This window comes from Galleria mellonella, unplaced genomic scaffold, assembly GCF_026898425.1.
Source record: "Galleria mellonella isolate WM207_F2 unplaced genomic scaffold, CSIRO_AGI_GalMel_v1 utg32, whole genome shotgun sequence".
In the NCBI taxonomy this organism is placed as follows: Eukaryota; Metazoa; Arthropoda; class Insecta; order Lepidoptera; family Pyralidae; genus Galleria; species Galleria mellonella.
In genome coordinates, this window is record NW_026442075.1 from 8,033,193 (window position 1) to 8,050,443 (window position 17,251).

Genomic DNA, 17,251 nt, shown 5'->3' on the forward strand with positions numbered 1-17,251 from the left:
CAACAAAAAATAAAAAAAAATATTCTATTCAAAATGACCACCTTTGACTTTTATACAGGTCTTTAACCTGTCTGGCCACGAATCTATGGATTTACGCACTGTTTCCATCGGAAATTTCATCACTGCTCGCTCCAAAAAAATTTTAAGAGACTTAATGGCACCGTGTCCTTTAGAGAATGCCATGTCCTCTAAAACTGACCATAATTTGAAGTCTAAAGAGTCGAGGTCTGGGCTAGATGAGGGCCAGTCTTCAGCTTTTATAAAGTCCGGAATGTTGATTTCAAGCCAAGTTTGGGTAGTTCGTGCCAGGTGCAGAATCCTGCTAGAAAGTCCACGGTATATTTAAAAAAAAATTATTGCTCAAAGATTTCACAACACGATCCAAGACTGTATCAAAATACACTCTGGCTGAAGTTTTCACTCCTTTTTCACAAAAATGTAGTTTTGTGACTCCTTAATAAGACACGCCCTACCAAACCATCACTGACGTAGGATGATGATCACGTTGTACCTTGCCGACCACTTGAGCAGCTTCTTTAGAACTATGAGTGTACACTTTATCATTTTATATACTGTAGTGTTCTTCAATCGTGAAAAATTTTTCATCGGTAAAGAGGATATTTCTGTGTCTTTCACCTGCGTATCGCGACAGAAGGCGTTTTGATCGTTCCATTCTCTTTAATAATAATAATAATTCTTTATTGCACCAACAAATATAAAAATGTACAATGTTCATTATACAATTCAAGTGAGATACAGTTGCATAAAGTACAATTTACAATTTTTATAATTTATATTGAAAAGATTGATTTAGGGCATGTCGTGTATATCGACGATAAGCACCAAACTTCAGGTCTTGTTTTATAATACACGACAGAGTCCTAGGGGGAATCTTTATTTCTCGCGATAAGATTTTTTGCTTCCTAATGGGGTTTCGACGAATTCTGACTTTAACAGCATTAACAGCTTTTATAGTTCTAACAGCAGGCGGCCGCGCCGCCCCGATCTTTTCTAGTCTTAGATAGAGGAAGTGTTGTTGTATCTATTGATAGTATTATATACGAACATATGGCTGATACCAAGCTTTTGAAGTGTCTGGAATATGATTGACGGCTCCATACTCACTTTGTGCAAAGCGATTATGAATGTGCTATTTTCTTTAACACCCCATTCCATATTGTAATTTGATAATGAACATGAAAAAATACGTGAAATGGCCCGAAATCAAAAGAAATTTTTAAAATAATAAACGTGTTCCAAATTCAAAATAATTAAAAAGTTGAAAAAAGAAAAAATATATATAACAGTATTTATGCCCAGACTAGTTATATCGTACTTATGTTCCTGTGGTACTCCTCAATCTCCTGATTGCATATAGAAATATCAACACAATAAAAGAAATGAATATTCAAAGTATTGTATAATTATTTACAGTATAAATATACATTTAGTATTATAGTATTTAAGAATAATCAGATTTTAAATTACAACAAATACTAAACTTATACATTAAAGTATACTAACGGCTAAACTAGTAAACTAGGATGAATATTTTTATTTATTGCAACACTGAACGATGCGTCATCTGTCTTGTGCCGTCATTTTTGCTTTACTTGTCAAATTAGGTATCAATTTCCCTTCTCTTTAGTTGCAGTAATTTTACCGCAATATTAATTATTGATTCTTATAAGAAAACGTCTACTCCCGTAAAACATCATGGGAGACTCCCTAGATGGGAGTGAAAATACTCCTGAGGCTCAAAATGTAGTCGTAGTTGATTTTCAAGATTTTGCAAATTACTTACGCCGCGCAGCAACGGTACTTTTACCTGAAGATGACATCGTTCCACCGGCATTAAATGCTGCACTCGACGATAAAGTGAATCAAGACTGCATTCGAAAATTCGTCTGTGATCCACAAGTTTCTTCATTGTACGTGCAGCGATTTTCGTCCAAAGGTAATTACCCCTTTATCTGATAGGTAACATTACGGTTAAAAAAAATTTATATTATATTAGATATAATAAATAAATGGTGACCCACATAATGAAAAATACACAATTCGTATTATTTGTCATCAAATTTATAGATAAAAATTCGAAAGGAAAGGAAGAGTAGTTCTTTTATAACTACCCCTCATTTCACCCCTTTTCACCCTAAAGAATATTGTAAGAGGTAACTTGACGAAGTCGTAGATATAGGTTGTAATAAACTGTTCATATTATGAACCTATATTTTATGTCACTTTTTTATGAAGCAATTTACTCTATTGTATTTAGACCAATCTGTCTACTTATAAAGCTGAAGTTAAAATTCTAATCTATTAATTAATCATATACATGATAGTATAACAAAACTGTTTAGTACAGGAATAGCTGTAGAGGTGTATTTATTTAAAACTATGCTATATTTATATCCATATTATACAGTGTATTATAAATTTCTTAGACCTCAATTTCATATTTTAAATATGTAAAATTTTGTTATAGAAGATGACAATGAACAGCCAACAGAAGGTGAAGAAGAGAAAGAAGCTGTTACTTATCAAATCAGTAATGAGGTAATTACACAAAAATACAGAATCCAACTAATAATTTGAACACTATCATTACATATTTATATTTAATACTAGCTGTTGCCCACAACTTCGTCTGCTTTTCTGTAATTTTTCGTAAAATATGTAATATATAAAATATGCCTATGTCCTTCCTCACGGTTCAGTGGTTTTGATGTAACAGACACATTTCCCTTCACTGCTCTGCTCCTATTGATCGTAGCGTGATGAAAAGTATACTATATCCTACCCAAGAGTATGAAGAATAATTGTACCAAGTTTCTTTAAAATCCGTTGAGTAGTTTTTGTTTCTATAACGAACATACAGACAAAAAAATTTTACTGATTGCATTTTTGGCATCAGTATCGATCACTAATCAACCCCTGATAGTTATTTTGGAAATATATTTCATGTACAGAATTGACCTCTCTACAGATTTATTATAAGTATAGATTTATCACAATGTTTATTTAATTTTTTTTTTACATTAATCAGAAAAGAAGAATTAGAAATGTTCATGAACTCATATAATGTTAATAACAATTACACATAATGAATGGTTACATTTTATATTCTCTTTGGTGTTAATAACACACCACTCAAATTGTTAAAATTATTGTATTTCATATGTTAATATTTATAACAGTATTTGATAATTGGAACTTCATTTATGGATAATTACTCCAAAATATAGTAAAAGTTTTTATTCCACATTGATTACACTAAATTCCACTGCCATGTACCTATCCAAAATAAAACAAGTGTTTCTGTGATTTAACATTTTAATTTTGAAAACATTAAAATATTATAATTGAATTCATTACTGTAACTCCTTATTTGGTGCAGAGTTGAAACTATTTTATCTTCTGCTGACTCATACACAAATTGCTTTTTAGTACTTATAATTCTAGTCATGTAAAATAAGAATGTTCATGAGTCCACCCATACAGCCTTAAATGACACAAATGTATGCAATATAAATATTCATACTGTATCATACTTTAAATGTAAAGGTGAAGCAAATAATAAAAAATATAACTCTCATGATTAACTCATTAGTAAATAGTAATACCTAACATTTTTATTATTTTAAATTGTTTATATTTATTTAATTAAATTATATTGTATTATTATTTTAAAATTAGTTCTGTGTCTTAACACATATAAAAAATCATCAATGGATTCCTTAAATTTATTATTTAATTAAAAATATTTATACAAGAATAATCATAAGCAGTTCTAACATTTTTATTCAACCTTATTATACAGCAATCTCTAGCTTCTAATGAGTTATACTAGATATTTCTTCTACTTTCCTCATAAATATTTATGCAGAATCTTAATAAAAAAACATGCTTTACAAAACAAACATTCAAATCTAATAGTAACATTCTTTAACAAAAATAACAGCTATTGTAGATTATATCATTCAAATAAATATATTAAAACTCATAGATCAATATATTTATCATCATGAATATAAATATCTGTATTGTGCAAGGATCGAAGCCACAAACATCAATTGAACATGGAAACAGTGTATTAAATCCCTACATTTTCAAATTAAACCCATCTCTATTTTTAATTCTTAAACTTACTACAAACAGGTGCACTTCACATCTCCACGTGTGGCAGCTTTTGTGTGTATCAAACGTGGAGCTGTTATAGAAGCTGACAAGTCTATACACAGCCAGTTACGCCTCATCAATCTATCTGATGGCTCACCTTACGAGACACTTCATGCTTTTATTAGCAAGACCATGGCACCTTTTTTCAAGAGTTATGTCAAGGAAAGTGGTAGAGCTGACAGGTTAGTTCTATACTTGCCTATCACTATATCATTCTAAAATTATAATTTTGAGACTAAATATATATATAATCATATGTATATCTATATATATATATTTATCAATCAGGGATGGAGACAAAATGGCACCATCTGTTGAAAAGAAGATTGCAGAGCTGGAGATGGGTCTTTTACATCTGCAGCAGAACATAGACATCCCGGAGATTACACTACCTGTACATCCTTTAGTCGCAGCTGTTATCAAGCGGTAAAACATTCTCATTAATCTAAAAATATAATAAAAATTGAATATCTTTTTATTTACGTAGTTAAGCTATTTTTCTAGGTCTATTTAAGATATTTTTAAATAACCTTCAAAAGGCATATGGAATAGTAGAAGTCTATCAACAAATCTTGTCAAGTATTGAAATTAAAAAATAATTTTTATACATATTGTTTGACAGAGCTGCAGATGAAGGACGTAAGCCTCGCGTGGCTGACTTTGGTGATAAAGTTGAAGATTCTACATTCCTTAACCAGCTACAAAATGGTGTCAATAGGTGGATTAAAGAAATACAAAAGGTATAAAATATATTTTTTTTTATTGTATTTAGTAAAATATAAAAACCCAATTACTAATATTGCAAGCAATAGGGCTGTCAAACTCCATTGCTAACAATCCCTTTCCCCCTACTTATATATTTTTTTGTTGTTATTTACAAGGTCACCAAACTGGATCGCGACCCTTCCAATGGCACAGCTCTCCAGGAAATATCATTTTGGCTCAATTTGGAAAGAGCACTTCATCGCATCCAAGAAAAACGAGAGAGCATTGAGGTTTGGATTTTTTATAATAAAAATAAAAGTAATAATCTCAAATAATAAAAATATATAACTTTTTTTAATATTTTTTTTTATGTTTCCAGGTGGCTCTTACCTTAGAGATTCTGAAGTATGGCAAACGTTTCCATGCCACTGTGTCCTTTGACACAGATACTGGCTTAAAACAAGCACTTGCAACTGTCTCAGACTACAACCCTCTCATGAAAGATTTCCCAATAAATGACCTTCTCAGTGCTACTGAACTTGAGAGAATAAGGTAAAATATATTTTAAAACATGTTGAAAATGTTATTTTAAATACATATAAATAAAAACAAGCTAAACTAAAATTTACAGGTTAGCAGTGCAACAAATTTTCTCTCATCTTCGCAAAATTCGCTCTACAAAATACCCCATCCAACGAGGGCTAAGACTCGTCGAAGCTATCTCCCGTGATCTTGGACAACAACTATTAAAGGTATGATTTTTTGTCACATTTTAAGGTTTTTACATACAGTGGCTGTTAATATTTTATAGAATCTATTGAGTTTAAAAACAGACGAAGGCAGTCTACTTCCAAGGCCTACAACCTTCAGCTACGCGCGCTACTTTTAAATAAAGAATGAATCTAATAAAAAAAAACAGTTATGACATAAAGCCAATTACAAATTTTCACAAATAAAATTGAGATTTAACTAATGCACATGGCATCACTAATACAATCAACTAAATTAAACTTAGAATAACAACATTATAGGTAGGCAGTTATGCAAAACAAAAAGTTGAAATCACACTTCCAAAAACGAACCATTAAAGAATCACTGACTCAGTACACGACTTGCGGATTCTATCTTAGAATTAAATCTAAATTTTTAATCTAAATACTAAATATTTTATTAAAATCATTGCTTGCACGCTAGAGATATGATTTTTTCTATAGTTAGTAGAAACAAATGAAGAAATAAGGTGGCATTTCATCTTAATGGTTTGGTTAGGACACGTTAAGAGACTTAATATAGAAAAATTTACTCACATTTTTTAAGTTTGGGGATGTCCAACTAATTCCAAAGTCAATATTCAAATCTCGAAACTTCCTTCTTAGCTTGACTTCCCCAAACTTAAAAATGTGAGTAAAGTCAACATAAATAAATACAATACAGTATGACGTACAATAATTACTATTCAACAATAACAAATCTTTTTTTCTTTTTTTGTTAATTACCAATACTAATTGCAAATGAGACCTAGCCTTAGAAGAGTGCCATTTTCACTTTAATCTCGTCAATCCCAATATTTTTAATTGACACGTTCTATTTCTTATTTATTTAGGTCCTCGGAACTCGTCGTCTGATGCATATTCCTTTTGAGGACTTTGAGCGAGTTATGACACAATGTTTTGAAGTGTTCTCTTGTTGGGATGATGAATATGAAAAACTACAAGGGTTATTACGGTATGTTGCTTTTATTAATTTAATTTTGATAATATTAAATCATCTAACATTAAGCAATTAACTATAATAGATATAATTAATAATATATAAATAGAAAACATTACAATGTATTATACACTAATTTTGACTATTAAAGTGGTTTATATCTTTCTGTCGAGTTAATTCATAATTTGAAATGAAATTACAAAATATTGACAGTATTATTATAGGTTTATCTTTTATATTTGATTTTATTTTTTATATATTTAATATGTTTTTTATGTACAGCGATATTGTGAAGAAAAAGCGCGATGAACACCTTAAAATGGTATGGCGCGTTTCACCGTCCCACAAGCGATTGCAAGCGCGCATGGAGCACATGCGCAGATTCAGACGACACCACGAACAACTGCGCACTGTCATGCTTAGGGTGAGATAATATTATTAGGGTAATAATAGTATCTCATTGTTGATTTCTCATATCAACCGTTATTTCGAAAAGTAAATATTATTATATCAAAAACTAATTATAACATTTATTATTATATGGAAGGCTAGTGAGTTTTATGTATGTACACTAATGCACTATGTACGAAAAAAGTATAAAATAGAATTGGATTTAACAAATGTTTTTTAACAAGTTGCTAGTCTTGTGTTTTTGTTTTTGATTATTGATGATTTTTTTTATACAACTTAGAATGGCAAACAAGCTGACGGCCCACCTGATGGAAAGTGGTAATCGTCACCTATAGACATGAGCAGTACCATGGACATAACAGAGTATACTGTTTCGCCCATGATACCCCCCATGCGTTGCCATTCCTGAGGACTCAGGTGTTATTCCTCTGTACCCTGTAAATTCACGGCATATCCCATCCTTCAAACCGAAACACAGCCATGCAAACACAACTGCTTTATGGTTGAAACACGAATGGGACAGAAGTATACAAGCTAACGACTTTTGTACAAAGTCTCTCTCTGGTAATGATTGTTAAAAAGTCTGTAAAAATACATGGAAAAATGAAACAATAATCGTAATAAACATTTATATTGAAAGAAGGTCAGAAGGAAGTAAAAGAATGTCTGCTAAAAGTAGAATGACTCATTCTCATTCTAATTATTTCTTTCTTTATTTATCAAATATATTTACAATTTTCACTCTTTTTTCGTTGTCTACTTTGTTAATAATAAAAAAAAAAAATAGGTGCTACGTCCACGTGCCAATGTAGCTACAGAAACAGGCGCCGGTGGTGAGCCAGCTCAACCGCACTCGTTACCTATGGATGCCGCTGATGCTAACGCAATCGCTGAGGTTTGTAGATCATTATTAATATTTGATTTGGTTGTAACTTTTTTATTATATAATACATATTAAGAAAGCCTTGGATATCACATGTTCATTATTATTTCAGGTGAACCTGGCATATGAAAATGTAAAAGAAGTAGATTGTTTAGACATCTCTCGTGAAGGATGTGATGCTTGGGAAGCTGCTGTGCGTCGTTATGAGGATAGAATTGGTAAGTATACCACATCTTATAATATACTTTTTACTTATTAAATACACTGTATAATAATTATTTTTATTATTATGGAAACATTTTTTATGTAATAATTTTTAATGGAAAACGAACATAAAAATAAAAAATAGTTATTAATTCTCATAACCAAATTTGTCCGTTAGATCGTGTAGAGACTCGTATCACGGCTCACCTTCGTGACCAACTCGGAACCGCCAAGAACGCCAACGAGATGTTCCGTATCTTCTCTCGATTCAATGCGTTGTTCGTGCGGCCGCACATCCGCGGTGCCATCCGCGAGTACCAGACGCAACTCATACAGCGAGTAAAAGATGATATTGAGGCTTTGCACGAGAAATTCAAGGTAATTTATGTTTATAATTTTAATTGCCACACACATTGTAAAGCCTATTCAGGAAAATAAAAATTTTTCTTTGAGGGTGTCACTTCCAGCTATAAATGGTAACGAAACAGTACAGTCACACCAACATGAAAAAATTACTTTTGTTGCCATTACAAAAATTCGTTCTCAGAACATCTACAATATAGGAAGAGTTGTTATTTTCATAGTGAGGCTTGTAACAATTCTAAAGTTGAATATTGTCAATGACAGTAGGATTGACGAAGATGTAACAAATATAAACAGTAATCAACACAACTATATAAATCATTGTTACAGCCCTTTATATTTCATTATGAAACGCGTCATTTGTCTCATCCGGTGTTCAACTGCATGTCACCTGAGTGCTCGAACGAGCCACATCTGTCGGAAGTAATAATAGACTCTAATATTTCCTCCACTCCATACATGTTCTTCCATGCCACATCTCCGTTCTGGGCTACACACATGCTTCTCTTATCGGAGACTTCACGATTATGATATGAATATTGACTCCCCTTATAAAACCACCGTTTAATTCTCAAACGCTGATTATACGCCAAACGTCGTCACAGGCTATGTGTATATCTGCTGACGGCTTTCTGTTCCAGCTGATAGCTTTTGGAAGTTATAAAGTTTTTTTTTTTTTTATATGAAACAATTTATATTTTTTGCAGGTTCAATATCCGCAGTCGAAATGCAGCCGCCTATCTCTAGTGCGCGACCTCCCACCTGTGGCCGGATCCATCATATGGGCAAAACAAATTGATCACCAACTTACGGCTTATTTGAAAAGAGTTGAAGATGTTCTAGGTAATATAAACTATTTTCTTTAAAATCATTAAATAAGTTTCTTTAAAAATTTGGATATGATGTTAAGCTAATTATTGATTGTTTATAAGTAGGATTATGTTTATATTTTTTTAAACGCTTATTATTATTTGTTAATAAATATTTTTATGCTAATTAATGTACAGGTAAAGGATGGGAGAATCACATTGAAGGCCAAAAACTAAAAGCTGATGGTGACAGTTTTCGTCTGAAACTAGATACTCAAGAAGTATTCGATGACTGGGCTCGCAAGGTCTGTCATTACATATAACTGATATTTAAACCATGTTTTGGTATTTCGAATTGAATTTTGAAGTATTCATAAGGTCCATAGTTAAATTAATATTTAAAACAAACTTTGAAACAAGCAATTTTAAAAAGAACTATTAATCACAGTTATATCTCTTTTTAGGTGCAGCAACGTAACTTGGGCGTATCTGGGCGGATCTTTGCCATAGAATCCGTGCGTGCTCGATCCAGCAAAACAGGCACTATACTGAAATTAAAAGTAAACTTCCTTCCCGAAATTATAACCCTGTACAAAGAAGTGCGCAATTTGAAAAATCTTGGATTCAGGTATTCTTTCTATATTCTCACAGGATAATCATAAAACAGATTTTAAAAAATACGAATCAAATCTTTTTTCACGAAAGATGTATTAGAAAGAATTTTTGAAACATATCCATATCGTGAATTAGATAAAAAAAATCAATTTTTGTTAAAATAATTTCATAATCAATAAATTAACACTGTTTAAAAATATATTTTAGGGTACCACTAGCAATAGTGAATAAAGCACACCAGGCCAATCAACTGTATCCGTTTGCGATCTCTCTTATTGAAAGTGTACGCACTTACGAGCGAACTTTAGAGAAGGTATGTACTGTTGGCTTTTTAGTCTCATTTTTACTGACAAGCATTGTTAACTCACAGTGTTCGAGCACCAATAGACACTAAAATATATTGGCACATAAAAAGAGATCACTTAATTCTAACATTATTAACAAAATACACAAACTAAAGTTCTATGTGTGAGATCACTAACACATGCATTTTTATTTATGCAGCTAAATAATAGGAATCATACAAAGGTAGATCAACTATAATGCTGCATGATTCCGATACGCGCTTTACGATTTTTATTTCAATAGCATATTGTCATCTTATATATTATTATTAATTAAAACTATACAAAAACAAAAAAAAATGTACTTTATTTATATCTATATTCACTAAAATTATTCTGCAACTATTGTAAAAACCACTTGTACATATTTTTTTGCACATTTTTTTTTTCAAGATGTTCTATACTCGCTTTATAATTATTATGTATGAAATAATTGCTGCTTTGATACATAAATTAACATAATTCATCCAATTGTATTAAAAAGTCGTCATCATAATTTAAATTATGAATAAATTTTATGATGCATGTGAAGTGATATGAATATTTATTTCATATAATTTCAATTTAAAACTTGTTTCAAAAAATATATAAAAATATTTAGTACCTTTTATTTTACTGATGTAGAAATATGTAGTTTTTTTTTTTTTTTTACAAGAAAAATTATATGCAACCAACTTAGCAATAAATTAAAGAGAGGTATTAATAGCCATTTGGGTTACAATATGAAACATGTATATATATTCCCCTTTAGTGTACATCCATCTATATAATCTGTCACCTTTTTATAATTATTATGTCATATGCTTACACTCATTGTTGTATTTATATAATTATTATGTATATAAATTATTATACAGTTAAACATTAACAAACACACTTTTTAGATCCGCGATAAGGCATCGATCATCCCTTTAGTTGCTGGGCTTCGGCGCGACGTACTGAACCAAGTGTCGGAGGGCATGGCGCTTGTATGGGAGTCCTATAAGTTGGACCCCTATGTTCAGAGACTCAGCGAAGTTGTGCTGCTTTTCCAAGAAAAGGTACACTAGAAGAATTTCCAATTCTACCTTGTGTTACTAAAATTGTTCTCTACCTAGTTGTCTTTATACAAAATTACACAGGTTTAATTAATATCAGAGTAGACTATTTTATTATTACGCATCTCCTTTATCAATATATATATAAAAATGAAGTTAGTAATGAAGTATTTTGTTTTTATTAAATTTTAATGTAAAGCAATAATATTGGTGTTATTTATGCAGTTCTGGGAGCCAGTAATAATTAGGGATGAAAAAAAGACATATATTTATTACATTAGGTGGAGGACCTTCTGGCAGTAGAGGAACAGATCTCAGTAGATGCGCGGTCTCTGGAGACGTGCCCGTACTCAGCACAAAGTCTGGCCGACATCCTCAGCCGTCTACAGCGAGCTGTCGATGACCTTTCGCTGCGGCAGTACAGCAACCTGCATCTGTGGGTGCAACGCCTCGACGAAGAAGTTAGTAATCACAGATAATATAATACTATACTATAACATATAATAGTCAACTATCTACTATCGTCAACTTAAATATTTTTATCTGTAGATTATAAATCCAAAATTAAAAATTATTTCATGTAAAAAAACAGCTAATCACATAAAATCTATTTTTTGATATTTTGACTCGAGTCTAAAAATTTTAAAAAGTTTTCAATGTAATTTCTAAGTGATAATTATAACATTCAATTCTTGATATCAACAACTCACGTTGATAAATTATACTTTCAATTTCCAAGCTCAAATTATTATGAAGTATCTTAATATATATTCACATAGGTCGAAAAGAGCCTCGCTGCTCGCCTGCAAGCTGGAGTGGAAGCCTGGACCGCCGCATTGTTAGGCAAAAGTAACGAAATGGATCTCTCAATGGATACATACTCGCCCGCTGAACCCACTCACAAGCCAGGTGGTGAACCACAGGTAATTAACTTGAACTCATTTCAATCTATCGATATTCAAAATTTTTATTCTGAATAGAACAATTTTTTTCAATCAGACTACACATCTTGACAAACATTTAATCTAACAGAAATATTTCATTGTTACTGTTGTTGAACTTTAATTTCTTTTTTCTTTATTTCCTTTTTTCTACATCCTGTTTATTATGTTTAATTATAACTTAATATTGTTAATTGTGCATGTACAAATACATAGTATGTACAAGTTCTTGTATGTTGGAAGGAACTGGCTTACAAAACACAGGTTACCTTAATTTGTAAGCCAGGACAAAAAATATGTAACAGTCCAACCCTGTATTTGTTAACAAATATTTATTTGTATTAGTAGTCCAGCAATAAAAGCGTAATAAACAGAAATACTTATCTTCAAATTAATGTATTACTAAAAATATTATTACTCACAATCATTCTATACAGATTGCTCGCGTAGTGCACGAGGTTCGTATAACAAACCAACAAATGTACCTGTTCCCCTCACTGGAGGAGGCCCGCTTCCAACTCATGCGACAAATGTTCGCGTGGCAGGCAGTTGTCACTAGCCAACATCGTCTCCAAAGCACCAGGTATCATTTTATTAATATATTTTAATATAAAAATTATGTCGTATTGATACTTTAAGGAACGAATAATTCAAACTATAATAATTTATGTTAATTGTAGGAAAATAATAAACAATGGCTTCTCTATGCACTAAATAAAAAATATACAAATGAAATCACATTATATTATCAATGTATCTTTTGATAAAAAAATCTTTTTGCGATAGGATTTGTCAACTACAATATAAATTGAGGATTATTATAAAAATTCACTTAGAATTTGTTTCTTCGTTATGGATATAATTTATTTTAATCAAAATTTTCATTTCATGCTAATACATAATTTTAAAGTCACACATATCTGCAATAGTCCTTACATCTATAATCACAATAACATTTATACACATATTATTACAGTCTTCTGAGATATAAATTCTTACTGTGTTTGGCAGCCCAATAAACTTCATAATTAAACTAGAATTCCTACTGAAATCTAATTCATAATTATAAACTTTAATGTTTTGTTTAAAGGTATCAAGTGGGCGTGGCACGTGCGCAAACAGCTACATATAGAAATCTGCTGACTAAACTCCCTGGAGGTTCATCGCCGCTCGAAAACGCATACGACGCCATCGAACAAAAAATTTCACAAGTTCGTGAATATGTAGACGAGTGGCTACGGTATGTATTCTTAATTATATATTTCTTCAGTTTTATTTAAGGCCAAATTCGATAATATATTTTGTTTATTTTTAAATAGATACCAAGCTCTATGGGATCTTCAACCAGAAAGCTTATATGGTCGCCTCGGAGAAGACATTACCTTATGGATAAAGTGTCTGAATGATATCAAGTTAGTAACATTAAATAATTCTTGTTCTTTCATTCAAAATGTTATGTTTAGATGCACTAATGTATTGATAATAATCAATACAAATACTGTTGTTATTTTTATACGAGATTACAATCCTCATCATGTATTCTATAATGATAATGTTATTTATTCACAAACAAAACAAAAAATAACAATTATTTAATAACATTAAATTTCTAAAATTTGTAACCCTTTGAAAACTAAAGATAAAACTTTTGATCAAGATTACATAGATTTGTAATCTATTAATAGCACACAAATTATCATAAAGGATCATCATTTAATTAAAATTTGTCAAGCTACTATAACTGCAAATTGAGCTAAAGATCCACATACACACACCCAAACTAAAAAAAACTTTTTTCTTCAAAATAGTCAAGTTAAAAATATGTGCAATACTTGTTCAGGAAATCTCGCACGACATTCGACACGTCGGACACGCGACGTGAATATGGGCCCGTGGTGATCGACTTCGCCCGTGTCCAGAGCAAGGTGGCGCTCAAGTACGATGCCTGGCACAAGGAGGTTCTTGGCAAGTTCGGCGCACTGCTCGGCGGGGAGATGGTCACCTTCCACTCGCAGCTCGCCAAGTCGCGTAACCAGCTCGAGCAGCAGACTATCGGTCAGTCTACATTCTCTTATGCACTTCGTAACTTAGATGGCTAATACATATACATATTTGATTCGTAATTGATGAGACACAAAAACTACTGACGAATTGAAGACTTTCACTGTTTGAAATCTCTTATAAATTGATCTTAGCCTATTAAGAGATTCAGCATAATTATGTAATAATTATTTGTATCTATTCTTTCTGGAACTAATATCCAAATATAAAAAAAATGTGAGTTAATGTATATCATAGATGAATTTAATAATAAAAGTTATCAGCACTTAGTTCCTTTTCCTAATATTAATACATATTAAACTTGATATTCTTCTACAATTTCGTCCTCAGAAGCGGCATCGACCAGTGACGCTGTATCTCTAATCACTTACGTACAGCAACTAAAAAGAGAAGTATTAGCATGGGAGAAGCAAGTTGACATATACAGGGAAGCCCAACGTATTTTGGAAAGGCAGAGGTAAAGGAAACTGGCTTATCAATATTTTCTCGCATAATTTGTAAATAACCCCATAACAATAGGACAATTTATATTTAACATTCCATGATTTTCACGATATTTGTGTCTAATTTATAAAATTGCATATTTGTGGTATAAACTATATTAATATTCTACATAATTTTGTAGATTCCAGTTCCCGGCACAATGGCTTCATGTTGACAACATTGAAGGTGAATGGAGCGCTTTCAATGAAATTATGCGCAGAAAAGATTCGTCCATTCAAACCCAGGTGAATTTAATTTCTGTTACTGTAATACCTACCTTCATAAACAATTAATCTATATTAGTTTATATTTGTACTTATGTACGTAAAGATTTCGTATTATATTTTAGGTTTATTACTTCCTAAATTAATACACAATATTTCAATGTACATTGCACTGATGGTTATCGTAAGATATTTTATAACATAAATTTAAAAAACTTTAGGTTGCATCCCTTCAACAAAAGATCGTAGCCGAAGACAAAGCAGTTGAAGCTCGTACTTTAGAGTTCCTCACTGAATGGGAACGCAGTAAGCCTACTGACGGCTCAACCAGGCCAGAGGATGCTCTTGCTAGGCTCCAGGCAATGGAAACCAGGTATACCAGACTGAAAGACGAGAGGGACAATGTTGCAAAGGCTAAGGAAGCTCTTGAACTACATGACACAGGTTAGTTTTGGTATTCTCAAACTGTGTAAAATTGTTCAAATTTTATGTGTTAATAATCTACATTAAATTTAATAAAAATTGTCAAACCTATTATTTATTATAACAAATTGTTGGTATAAAACTTTCATTGCATGAACCCGACTTACTCTTTACAATTTACTAGTCAAAGTTACCAGTGTACAACAAAATTTAAAATATATATTCATATTTGTTGTTACAGGTAGCTCAGTTAACAATGAACGCATGACTGTTGCTTTGGAAGAACTGCAAGACTTGCGTGGTGTGTGGTCCTCGCTTAGTAAAATATGGACCCAAATAGATGATATCCGCGAAAAGCCTTGGCTGTCCGTACAGCCTAGGAAGCTCAGGCAACAACTAGAAGCGATGTTAAACGAACTCAAAGAGCTACCGGCTCGACTCCGAATGTACGACAGCTATGAATATGTGCGGAAATTGCTGCAGTCTTACACAAAGGTATAATTTATTGTTATTCTGTAAAGCTGTTCACATTTTCAGTTCATTGATTTATATTTATAGAGATAAACACTTTATTACACTAAATAATTTATTATTTATTTTTTTTTTTTTGCAATATTTTTTTTAATTAATAATATCATTTCACATACAATATCTTTTGGACTAATCAAATTTGTTGTCACTAATATTTGCCTACACAGCTGATTTGTATTGCTTGTTTGAAAAAAATGTTTTAAGTTTATTAATAGCTTTTATTCATGAGAAACACAAAATTTCTGATTATCGTATTCCTTTTGCTGCACTCTAATATAATACCTCTAAGGTCTGCCACATTTTATTCTAAAAGCTCCTGTTCTGAGCTACCTAAAAGTGTCTCAAACTAGCTCCTTTTAAGTGTCTAGGTGATCATGCTATCGCTTGTAGGGCTGACATTAATGACACTATCTGTAAGCATCCACGGGATGGGTTACTTAAATATCTTACACCCTGAAAATAAAAATTGACATTATCCAGGTGAACATGCTAATAGTGGAACTGAAGTCAGACGCGCTTAAGGAGCGTCATTGGCGGCAACTGTGTCGCGCGCTCAAGGTGGAATGGTCGCTGTCCGAACTGACCTTAGGTCAGGTCTGGGACGCTGACCTACTGCACAATGAGCACACTGTCAAGGATGTGGTCTCTGTCGCACAAGGTGAAATGGCATTAGAGGAGTTCTTGAAACAGGTACAGACCTATATTAATTTATACCACTTTCAAAAGGAACAATTTCTTTACTTAAATTTAATTTCTTTTATGTGTATGACACATTATATCTTAATCAATTCAATTCATGTCTAGCTTTTTTTTTAATCAAAGAAGTATATTATTCCATCTGTATTGGTCATGAAAAAATTCTGTTGCTGTTTTTAATAACAAAGTTATATGGTTAATTTAGTTAATTATATTAGAGAAGAGCATAATACAAATTTTAACAAGTAAAATTTTTGTCTAAGGATTAATATATAAGAAGGGTTGCAACGAAATAGTTAACAAAGATAGTTAAGCTATTAAAACTAGTTTAGTATTTTTATTGCAATGATATTCAAAGCTCTACTTGAACAATAATTGTAGGTGCGCGAATCGTGGCAAAGCTACGAGTTGGACCTTATCAACTACCAGAACAAGTGCAAGATTATCCGTGGCTGGGATGATCTTTTCAACAAAGTCAAAGAGCACATCAACAGCGTGGCTGCTATGAAACTCTCGCCATATTATAAGGTATTGTATATTTATGGATTTTATAATTATTATACTTCACAACTGGACTGTACGTTCATCTAAAAAATTAATGGGAAATTAAAATTTCTAACAATATTTAT

At 31.8% G+C, this 17,251-nt stretch overlaps 1 protein-coding gene across 3 annotated transcripts in view; it reads left to right on the forward strand.

Moving 5' to 3' along the window:
- Positions 1-1,604: 1,604 nt before the first annotated feature.
- Positions 1,605-17,251, forward strand: part of LOC113510799 (dynein heavy chain, cytoplasmic) — a 54,393-nt gene continuing 38,746 nt past the window's right edge. For all 3 annotated transcript variants that reach the window (XM_052896227.1, XM_052896226.1, XM_052896228.1), the window contains exons 1-30: positions 1,605-1,957; positions 2,489-2,559; positions 4,162-4,364; positions 4,471-4,608; positions 4,805-4,922; positions 5,064-5,177; positions 5,267-5,439; positions 5,519-5,639; positions 6,491-6,612; positions 6,880-7,021; positions 7,796-7,903; positions 8,004-8,109; positions 8,274-8,473; positions 9,166-9,301; positions 9,466-9,572; positions 9,732-9,895; positions 10,090-10,195; positions 11,111-11,266; positions 11,545-11,724; positions 12,043-12,186; positions 12,642-12,787; positions 13,295-13,444; positions 13,524-13,616; positions 14,045-14,259; positions 14,596-14,722; positions 14,891-14,993; positions 15,194-15,416; positions 15,637-15,890; positions 16,407-16,616; positions 17,004-17,150. In XM_052896227.1, coding sequence (XP_052752187.1) covers positions 1,717-1,957; positions 2,489-2,559; positions 4,162-4,364; positions 4,471-4,608; positions 4,805-4,922; positions 5,064-5,177; positions 5,267-5,439; positions 5,519-5,639; positions 6,491-6,612; positions 6,880-7,021; positions 7,796-7,903; positions 8,004-8,109; positions 8,274-8,473; positions 9,166-9,301; positions 9,466-9,572; positions 9,732-9,895; positions 10,090-10,195; positions 11,111-11,266; positions 11,545-11,724; positions 12,043-12,186; positions 12,642-12,787; positions 13,295-13,444; positions 13,524-13,616; positions 14,045-14,259; positions 14,596-14,722; positions 14,891-14,993; positions 15,194-15,416; positions 15,637-15,890; positions 16,407-16,616; positions 17,004-17,150 — 4,518 coding nt within the window. In that variant the 5' untranslated portion in view covers positions 1,605-1,716. The remainder of the gene's footprint in view (positions 1,958-2,488; positions 2,560-4,161; positions 4,365-4,470; positions 4,609-4,804; positions 4,923-5,063; positions 5,178-5,266; positions 5,440-5,518; positions 5,640-6,490; positions 6,613-6,879; positions 7,022-7,795; positions 7,904-8,003; positions 8,110-8,273; positions 8,474-9,165; positions 9,302-9,465; positions 9,573-9,731; positions 9,896-10,089; positions 10,196-11,110; positions 11,267-11,544; positions 11,725-12,042; positions 12,187-12,641; positions 12,788-13,294; positions 13,445-13,523; positions 13,617-14,044; positions 14,260-14,595; positions 14,723-14,890; positions 14,994-15,193; positions 15,417-15,636; positions 15,891-16,406; positions 16,617-17,003; positions 17,151-17,251) is intronic.